We start from the raw sequence: 10946 nt of genomic DNA on the forward strand, positions 1-10946 counted from the left end.
GTGAAATGATCACAAGTGCCTCTGGGTTCACACACAACAGAAAGCTAAACAAAACCAGGGTGGCATCTTGCTATACTTAAACTTAGCAGTGTTATCTGTAGATTAGATGGAAGACCTTCAGTCAATGGGTGGCTATGTGTATTTCTTAAATAAATAATATAATCAAAGCTTCCTTTTTCAATCTAGTGGAAATTTGTCTCACATGAAAGCAGTTGTTTTATGCATCCCGTCAGGCCTGGGGCTAAGACTGTAACCCGCCCGAATGGTATGAATGTTGTGTTTTTTAATTATGTATTGTCTTATATGTTAAAAAGTTTGTCTCCCCCTCCCCCTTGGATTGTGAGCCGCCCTGAGTCCCCCCAGGGAAAAGGGCGGCATATAAATAAACTTCTATCTATCTATCTATCTATCTATCTATCTATCTATCTATCTATCTATCTATCTATCTACCTACCTACCTACCTACCTACCTACCTACCTACCTACCTACCTACCTACCTACCTACCTACCTACCATCTATCAATCTACTATCATCCATCCATCCGTCTGTCTATCTATCTATCCCTATCTAATCTATTCTCTCTATCTCTATCTAATCTATTATCTATCTATCTATCTATCATCTATCTATCTATCTATCTATCTATCTATCTATCTATCTATCTATCTATCTATCTATCTATCTATCTATCTATCTATCTATCTATCTATCTATCTATCTATCTATCTATCCTTTCTGCACAAGATCTTCCCACAAGCTTTTTTTCCCTTTTTTTACATTCTTGCCAGGGACAGGCACTATCCTAAGTACATTTCGAAAGGGACGCGGGGGCTCAGCGGCTAAGACACTGAGCTTGTCGATCAGAAAGGTCGGCGGTTCGAATCCCTAGCGCCGCGTAACGGAGTGAGCTCCCATGACTTTTCCCAGCTTCTGCCAACCTAGCAGTTCGAAAGCAAGTAGAAAAATAGGGACCACCTTTGGTGGGAAGGTAACAGCGTTCCGTGCGCCTTTGGCATTTAGTCATGCCGGCCACATGACCACGGAGACGTCTTTGGGCTCTTCGGCTTTGAAACGGAGATGAGCACCGCCCCCTAGAGTCAGGAACGACTAGCAGATATCTGCGAAGGGAACTTTTTACCTTAAGTACATTTTACGTCTCTTTGAGTGACCAACAACTGGGTTCCAGTAGCTTTATAGCAATACTTGTGTGCTGGTCTAATATTATAAGAGGCTGATTTTCCAACACCCCCACAACCACCTCTACATTTAATGAAGCGGGGAAGGGATTCCCAGGACGCTGCTGGTGAGGCTTGGCAGTATATTGGGAGAACAGGAAAGCAGGATAAAAATACAGTTAAATAAATAAACAGCTGTTCCTGTGGATTAAATGTGCCGTAAGCACTGGGAGTGATTAACGGTGTGCTCTGAGGATAAACCCCATATTTAGTGCACTGTAGGGTGCGACCATCACAAACTTTGGACCTGGCTCGTAGGCTGCTGATGGAAAAAGGGTGGCTTTAATGCCGAATAATAACCTTTCCCCCACTCCAGATAGGATCAAACTTTCGCATTTGCATCTCCTGTTCAGCCTGATGGGATTTCCGCTTTATCTTTTCTTTTAACTTTTCCTTTGTGGAAGGAACCCGAAAGAAGACAATCATTTTGCACCTTAGTCAATTCGCTTATTTTATCATGGATTAGTCCCTTCAGATCTCTTGGGGCTTTTTTCTCTCTTTCTCTCCTCTCTCTCCTTTTTCTCTTCTCTCTTTCTCCTTCTTATGTCTCTCCTTTCTTTGTATTTCTCTCTTCTCAATCCTCTCTTCTCTCCCTCTCCTCTCTCCCCATTTCTCTCTTCTCTCCTCTCTTCCTCTCCTCTCTTTCCTCTTCTCTCTCCTCTCTCTCCTCTTTCTCTTCTCTCTCCTCTCTTTCTCCTCTCTTATGTCTCTCCTTTCTTTGTCTTTCTCTCTTCTCAATCCTCTCTTCTCTCTCCTCTCTCCCCATTTCTCTCTCTCTCTTTCTCTCCTCTTTCTCTTCTCTCTCCTCTCTTTCTCCTCTCTTTCTCTCCTCTCTCTCCTATTTCTCTTCTCTCTCCTCTCTTTCTCCTCTCTTATGTCTCTCCTTCCTTTGTCTTTCTCTCTTCTCAATCCTCTCTTATCTCTCTCTCCTCTCTCTCCTCTCTTTCTCTCCTCTTTCTCTTCTCTCTCCTCTCTTATGTCTCCCCTTTCTTTTTCTCTCTTCTCAATCCTCTCTTCTCTCTCTCTCTCTCCTCTCTTTCTCCCCTCTCTCTCCTCTTTCTCTTCTCTCTCCTATCTTTCTCCCCTCTTATGTCTCTCTTTTTCTCTCTTCTCAATCCTCTCTTCTCTCTCCTCTCCCCCCATTTCTCTCTCTCTCTCTCTCTCTCTCTCTCTCTCTCTCTCTCTCTCTCTCTCTCTCTCTCTCCCTCTTTCTCTCCCCTCTCCTTGGAGACAAAATACCTTCTTAACTGCCTGTGTGTGGGGTTTAATAATTACCTTACTTTTAGATGGTTATTGTTAAGGTTTTTCCCCGAAATAATGCCTTGGAGGGGCTTTGTGGCAATTGTCACCACGCTTTTAAGCATCTCTCTCGGGGTTGTTGTTGTCGGGGGTTTTTTTTACAGCTTTTTTCCCATCCCTGTCATTTTGGGGGAATACCCCTTTTTTTCTCTGGGCGCAGGCATTGGCTATGACGCTCCCCCCCCCCTTTGACTGCTCTTCCCATGCTGTGCGTGTCATAATGGGTGGTAAAATTGTTTTCTCCTCCATTCTTTGGCTCCTCTGCTGCCGTGGACGAGGTTTGGGGGGGGGGGAAGGTTTGACAGGGAAGGCCAGGGAGGGGTGGGGGGGAAGGAGGAAGAACAGGGTTGACTCATTCTCATTTATGAGGAAGGCTTTGTGAGTGAATTTACAACACTATTGAGCTGGAGAGTCCATCTCGCCCCCCCCCTCCCCTTTCCCCAGTGTCAATGAGAAGGGGGCTACTTGGGGATGGGTGGGAGGGAAGGAGGAGGAGGAAGAAGGGCCCCGAGACGCTCTCAATAGACCCTCAGCCTTGCAAAAGATCCCGCTGCATTTTAAATGAGACCTTTTATATCGTTTAATTACCCTTCTTCACAAAAGGGGCCAAGACACTCTTTCGTCCGCTACCCATCTCCATAAGGTGGGAGAGTAACTTTTTCCTGTTTCCTCTGAAGCGGGGGGGGGGGGAGGAGGGGGGAAAGCAAAGCTAGAGAGAGGCCAAGCCTGCTTCTATGGTGGGGTGGGGGAGTTGGATCTGGTTCTTAATCAGTTTATGGCTCCAAACAGCCGCGCAATTTATGCGGTGGGTAGGCAGACTAAGATGAAATATTAGGCCATCTTAACAGCATTATGCCCGCCACCTCCCTCCCCCCCCACAAAGCAGTGTATAGTTGCCCCTAGGGCAACCATTCACAGGAATACAAATGTAAATGGTAGAATAGAATAACAAAGGGACCTTGGAGGTCTTCCAGTCCAACCCCCTCATGAGGCAGGAAAACCCTACACCACTTCAGACAAAGGGTTATCCAACTTCTTCTTAAAAACCTCCAGTGTTGGGGCATTCGCAACTTCTGGAGGCAAATTGCTCCATTGATTGTTCTCATTGTCAGGAGATTTCTCCTCAGTTCTAAGTTGCTTCTCTCCTTGATTAGTTTCCACCCATTGCTTCTTGTCCTGCCCTCAGGTGCTTTGGGGAATAGCTTGACTCCCTCTTCTTTGGGGCAACCCTGAGATATTGGAACATTGCTATTGTGTCTCCCCTAGTCCTTCTTTTCATTCAACTTGACATACCCAGTTCCTGCAACTGTTCTTCATAGTCTCCAGTCCTCTTTGTGGCTCTTCTCTGCATTCTTTCTAGAGTCTCCACATCTTTTTTATGTCATGGTGACCAAAACTGGATGCAAGATTCCAAGTGTGGCCTCACCAAGAATTTATAAAGTGGTATTAACACTTCATGTGATTTGGATTCTATCCCTGATAGATAAAAATAAACATATTTATTTATTTAATTGTCATGTTAGTATTAATTTTTAAAAAATGCAGTAAAATGTAATAAATATATATTTATATAATACAAGGTGCATTGAAGGGTTAACCATACACAGATTAGTATGGGCCCCCTATGCTCGTGGGGGCCCAATGTCAAGTACCCATCAGGCCCATGTGTTAAGACAGGCCTGTCTTCAGCTCCTTATTTTTGCACAAAACTCACTTGGTGATATTGCTTGCCTTTCGGCCTATAGAGGGGAAGGAGGGGTGGGGGGTGGGGAGAGAAAAGAGACAAGGAGAATGGCCTAGCTTCTTTCTGGCAGGGATTCATCATCATGATAATGCTGCCCAACCTCATCTGTGACACAGGATTAGCTGAATTGTGGTAAGGAGAATAGCAGGTTTTGTGCAGGAGGCGTGGATGCAGAAGATTCCCTTCTGTCCCACTGTCTCTGATCAGAAACAATTCCTTCCCAAGCTCAAGAAATTGCTCCTTTGATACCAAGTTCAGAACTGAGGAGAAAGCAAATATCACTTTCTTGTATGACGAGGCTACGGGGCATGGGACAAGAGTTCCTGTACCTCTTTTTCCTACTTAGATGGTTCTTTACACAAACAAACACACACACACACACACACACACACACACACACACACACACACACACTCAGCCAAAGGGATATACTGGTTTCCTTCATCCGTGTTTCAGCTCTTGTATCTATTTTATAGAGAAGATAGAATAGAGTAGAGTTGAGTTGAATAGAATAGAAAATAGGAATAGAATAGAATACACAATAGGTAAAATAGTATAGAGTAGAGTAGAATAGAATAGAATATAAAACAGGAATAGAATTAGAATTAGAATAGAATAGAATACACAATAGGTAAAATAGAGCAGAGTAGAATACAGTAGAGTAGAATACAAGGCAATACACAATAGGGAAAATAGAATAGAGTAGAATAGAATATAAAATAGGAATAGAATTAGAATAGAATAGAATACACAATAGGTAAAATAGAGTAGAGTAGAATACAGTAGAGTAGAATACAATGCAATACACAATAGGGAAAATAGAATAGAATAGAATTAGAATAGAATAGAATACACAATAGGTAAAATAGAGCAGAGTAGAATACAGTAGAGTAGAATACAATGCGATACATAATAGGGAAAATAGAATAGAATAGAATACACAATAGGTAAAATAGAGCAGAGTAGAATACAGTAGAGTAGAATACAATGCGATACATAATAGGGAAAATAGAATAGAATAGAATACACAATAGGTAAAATAGAGCAGAGTAGAATACAGTAGAGTAGAATACAATGCGATACACAATAGGGAAAATAGAATAGAATAGAACACACAATAGGTAAAACAGAGTAGAGTAGAATAGAGTAGAATACAATCCAATATACAATAGGGAAAATAGAGTAGAATAGAATAGAATAGAATAGAATAGAATAGAATAGAATAGAATAGAATTCTTTATTGGCCAACTGTGACAAGGAATTTGTCTTTGGTGCATATGCTCTCAGGGTATCTAAAGAAAAATAAAATACATTCATCAAGAATCTTAAGGCACAATACTTAGTGATAGTCATAGGTTACTAATAAGCAATCAAATTGTACTAGGAAACAAAACAATCTAAATTGTAAAAGATACAAGCAACATGGTTAACAGTCATAAGTGGGAAGAGCTTTGGGTACCAGGAAGGAGAAGAAGAAGAATAGTAATATAGTCATTAGGTAATTTGACAGTGTTGAATTAGCTGTTTAGCAGAGTGATGGCATTCAGGGGTGGGGGTGGGGAAATGATATACCTGGCTTTTCTAAGAACAAGGAAATGCTGCAGCTTTTCTAGGCTGCTTTGCATCTTTCTATTCCCCCGGATTAAAAACTGCAGAGCAGCTTCTGAGCAAAGCAACGTTGGCTCAGCCTTGCAGGCAAATAGGGCAGCCTGTCTGGTTGCACATTTCGCAACTAGAAAAATAAGAATTTCTGTAATATCTCTAATCAACCCAGCCCCAGATGGTACATGGTCTCTACTTTGAGAAATAATAGGGGAAGATAACATACAGGCAGCCCACTCTGCCTGGTTGGCTGTTTTTGTAGAGTGGTTTAAATAAGGCAGGTGCAGTCATGCAGCATGCTTACCAAGTGACAAAATATATATATAGCAGTCGAATATATATGATAAATGTGGTTTGTTTTAGCCTTGCTTGCCTTGTGGCTTAGGATAATGCATGACCCCTGCACCTTCGGCTATTTGTCCAAAAATGGATTTGAATAACCAGGTTAAATCAGTTATAAGAACTCAGCTGTTACTCAAGACTCCATTCAGGAATCTCTTTCTTGAAAGAATGGAAGGATATTTAAGTTAGAAACCTTTCCAAAGTTATATGCTAGGAAAAAAAAAAACCCTGTTTTTTTACCTAGTTCCCATTCTGAAAATTAGTACTCTAGTTAGATTTGTGTTGCATAAATAGGGATGGCCAGTAGGGGGGGGTGCTAGTATATACCTTTACTGCCATCTAATGGCTGACTGCAATTTTGCAGCCCCCTAAAAGGAACGAAACTGGATTTTGATTAGAAGTAGTTAATATGATTCCCTAGTAATAAATATACATATTTTTCATTTACTGTTTGGAGTTCCTGAGGGGCCATTTTTGGGGACTAACATTTTAAGGAAGGAGAATGGACAGTTGACTCTTTAAATTTTGGCTAACTAATAACTAAGTGCGTAAGTTTTGGGCTGTGTTGTTAACTTAGCTAATATCAAAAGGCTGAATTTTCATCTCTGTTTTATATATAAGGGAAGCAAGTTTATTTTCTTGGAAGCTAATTTTGCGTGATATGAAGGAGGAATCTGTAGCGTGAAAGGACGATCAGCTGTTTGAAGCTCTTGCCAAATTATGGAAAAATAGGGCTTGTCCATTACATCCATGGATATTTATTGCACTGGGTGGCAAATTTCTCCCATATAAGCCTACTTATGATTACTCAATTAATTTTGAATGGTGTTTAAGCAAAAAAATGGGGGGGGGGCTTTTAGATTTTGCAAATATAACAGATACTTTCAGACTGTTCCCCACCCATTTATTTCACAGATGGGGACGCCTCTGAGATAATCACACACCCTAATTTTGAATCTGTCCATGAAAAAAAACCCGACCTTTAATAATCTAACTGGAACATTCCAGTTGAATCCAAAGCCTTTTCTGCATTCTTGATTTGCTGAGGGAGCCTACAATCCTTGTAACCTTCCTCCGTCTTCCACACATTGTGTTGGTATCTGTGATGCCCCTAGGGAGATGCAAGGCATTGATAACCAAATCCCATTTGTCCAAGTCATTAAAAAGTTTTTAAAACTCTTGCCCGCTACTCTTTCTTTTTTTTTTTTTTAAAGTTCTGGCAAGGACACACACAACGGCACTATTTTAATTCAAGAAAAGTTTTATTTTGTACAAACATCTTCCAGCATTCTTTTGAAAACAAAAGTCTCAAGACAGACATAATAAACAAGCTTTGGCATAGTAGTAGTAGTACATGGCAAATATTTGATACAAAACTAACTTTTTTTTTCTTTTTTTAAAAAAGAAATATGTCACACGACGTTGTTGGTTTTTTTTTTTTCTTTTTAAAAAAAAGGATGTAAAATACAAATTGGAAATAACCCAACCTTTGGAAATGAATAAATACGAGTTGTTATTGTTTTTTGTGTGTGGGGGGGGGGGATTCAGCCAACAAAATAAAACTATAGAGTTCCAGGCTCCATACAACGGAGCCAAATATTGAAAAGAGTCAAGGGGTTGTTTTTTTCCCCCTGGGGGAAGTCACCAAGGTCTCCAGACAGTCTCGTGACGTTCCCCTTGAGAAATGGGGGGTAAGTTGCCCCCAAACGATGTGAGCCCTTGCACCGGCGATACCGAAGGAGTTGCCGTTGAACTGTTGCAGGAGACGGGCATGTTCGAGTTGGCGTAAAGTGGAACCACGGATCCGGCGGCGTTCGGCGGGAAGGACGGGCTAGGGATGAGGAACGCGAACTGGCCGTCGGTCGCCGGTACGAGTTGGAAGCCCCCGTAGACTTTGGGGGAGAGACTCTCGCCGGGGTTCAGTTTGCACGGGCTGGGCATGACTCCCCCTGCAGCAGCAGCAGCAGCCGCCGCTGGGCCGCCCGGCAACTGGATATGCAGAGGTGGTGGCAAATGCATAGGCTGTCCTCCGGCGGCCTGAGGGGGAGGGGGCGGCGGGGGCGGGTAATTCATGGCCACAATCTGACCCAGGCAAGTGGAGAGGTGGCCCAAGAGCCGGCTTCGGACTTCTGTGTTCACCCCCTTCGCAGGTGGAGAGGAAGCGGGTGACTTCGTTCATGCACTCATTAAACCCAGCTCGGTATTTGCCCAAGACAGTAGGATCCGCACTCAGAGCAGCTGCCAAGGGAAGGGGGAAAAAAAGATGGAGGATTAATGACTGAACCATTCAAGTTTTGGAGTGTTTTCTTTTGGGGGGGGAGGAAACAAATCTCTTTCCTTCTTTCTTTTGGCCAGGGTCCCTCCTATTAAAACGTGGCCTTAGATCTGAGGGGTTAGAAGATTTTGGCTTGAAGGCTTGGTCAGCTGGGGGATTTTTCTGGGTGGGGTAAGACCAACACCCACCCCCCTCCCCAGGGCCCTGGATCAGGGAGATGGGCTTCCAATCCTGCTAAGCCTTTTGGCACGTCAGTTTCTGTCTTGCCTTGCAGGAGATACTAAGATGATTATTGCCAGTATAGGCTCGAAGCAAGACCAGAGCATGCAAAAACTCTCTCTGTGTGTGGGGGGGGGAACACTAGTGGCTCCTTAAAGAAAGCTAGGATTTTCCATATTACTATATAGCTTTCTTTACTTTCTGGAGAAGAAGCCTCTGTGTGTGGGGGGGGGGGGGTTAAAAAAACCCCAGTGGCTTCTTAAAGACAACTAAGATTCTCCATATTATTATATAGCTTTTTTCCCCCCAAACTTTCTGGATAAATAAAACTCTTCCCTTACACGAGGAGCTACAATTCAGTTGCTCTTAGCTTGCAAGAGGTTTGCTGCTCACCTGTCATCTGGGCTCTTTGGAGATTCCTCAGGTGTTTCACTGTCATTTCCAAGATATCTGCTTTTTCCAGCTTTGAGTGCCTGGAGCTCTGAAAGAAAGGAGAGATTTTTTTGGGGGGGGGAGGTGAGATGCCTCGAATCACAACTGAACTCAGGTATCCCTGAAAGCTGTAGGGATCCCAGGCTCCTCCTCCTCCTCCTCCCTCCTCTCCCCCCCCACTTCAAGGGTTGCTGACGCAATTTGCATCCCCCTCCCTCTGCCAACTTACATCTTTCTTCAGCGCATCCAGGATGAGCGTCTTGAGCTGGCCCAAGCTCTCGTTAATCCGTGCCCGCCGTCGCTTCTCCATGATGGGTTTAGACGACTGGGGAAAGGAGAGAGAGAGAGAGAGAGAACAAGGTTAGAAAACCGAAGCAGGCAGCATGAAGGGGGGGGCACTCCCCAACCTTGCAATCGAGATCCTGCAGATTCTCCCCTGGCGGCGGCAGAGATTCAGGGCACTTAGCAAAACCTATGGATTCCCCCCCCCCCCACTAAGCAATGCCGTGAGGAGATCCCTAAAAGCTGCAGTGGATTCCCAGTTCCCAGGAGATTCGGGGCGTTTAGCAAAACCTGTGGATCCCCCTAAGCAAGCGTGGCAACTTGGGATTCAGATCCCCTAAAGCCGCAGTGGATTCCCAGTTCCCAAACTCCCCGCAAACCTTTTACCCAGATGCTTGTCCTTGTTTGCACCCTTCTTCCTCCCCCCCACCCTTATCTACCCGTTGTCTAATGTGCCCTCTCTTCACCTACTCCTTCCCTACTACCCCCTCTCTTTGCGTTCTCTCTCTCTCTCTCTCTCTCTCTCTCTCTCTCTCTCTCTCTCTCTCTCTCAACGCAGTTCAAATCTCAGCAGGGGGAAAATGGCTCAAAGGATTGCAAATGGGGGTGGGGTGGGTGGGCGTCTGGGGTGGGGGGATGGGGCCCCGATGGAGAGGAAGAGGGGGGGCCCCGATGGAGAGGAAAACGAAACTATCTATCCGCGCCCGCGGTTTTTAAGGGGGTCCCTTCCATCCTTCGCCAAAGCAGACTTCGAATTTCACGGGGCGAAAAAAAACACACGAAGGTGTGGAAACCCACGCTTACCTTTCTGTGTTCGCTGGCGCTCTTGGGTTTATCTGGGGTTTGGCTGGAGCTGGCCGGAGCTCCGGCAATCGGCGAGGCGGTGGGTTTTTCCATCGTGTCGGCTGGCATGTTGGCAACCGGGTTGATTTCACACACCCCAAGAGGAAAAAAAAAGGGGGGAGAGAGAAGTTTTGCACGGAAAAGGAGGATCAAGAGGCTCCACTTGTATATCCCGAATGGAATCTTGGTTTTTTTCCCCCCCAAGATTAAGAGGCCGGCTTGCGTTTGCAAAAAAAGAGAAAGCGATCGCGCCCCGGCAAGTGGCAGACCGTCTCCCGTCCTAGCTCCCGTTGCTTTGGCTGCAGCGCGCCGCTCCCCCTTGGCTTTATATAGCCGACGGCAGCTCCCACTTCGTGTGAAACCTTCTCCACATTCTTTCCCACACTCCCGTCCGCCAATGGGAAGCGGGACTCTCCCCGACGGGCTCGCCGATTGGACGACGCCCCCGCGAGCTGTCAGTCACGCGCCAAGAGTTGTCCCCTCGCGCCCCCCGCTCTCCCTCCCTCCTTTCCTCCCCCCCCCGCTCGCTCCAATTTATTGCTTTGCTATTTTTTCCCCCCTCCTCCTCCTCCTTCTTCTCTAACTTAGATACCTGGGTGCCAATATGCAGCTGTGCTTTAGGTAGGGCTATCGCTAAACTCGGATTGAAGCCGGGCATTCAGATTGGCAGA

General features: G+C 44.8%; 1 protein-coding gene across 1 annotated transcript; it reads right to left on the reverse strand.

Annotated features, from left to right (window-relative positions):
- Positions 1–7467: 7467 nt before the first annotated feature.
- HES4 (hes family bHLH transcription factor 4) lies at positions 7468–10666 on the reverse strand. Its single transcript, XM_087702051.1, is given in 5 exon segments — positions 7468–8366; positions 8368–8462; positions 9112–9199; positions 9380–9475; positions 10237–10666. Coding segments are annotated over 5 exon segments (888 nt in total). The 5' UTR covers positions 10345–10666; the 3' UTR covers positions 7468–7865.
- Positions 10667–10946: the final 280 nt, after the last annotated feature.

Source organism: Thamnophis sirtalis, unplaced genomic scaffold, assembly GCF_051295495.1.
Source record: "Thamnophis sirtalis isolate CommonGarterSnake01/CBP01778 unplaced genomic scaffold, rThaSir2_p1.2 scaffold_15, whole genome shotgun sequence".
Lineage (NCBI taxonomy): Eukaryota > Metazoa > Chordata > Lepidosauria > Squamata > Natricidae > Thamnophis > Thamnophis sirtalis.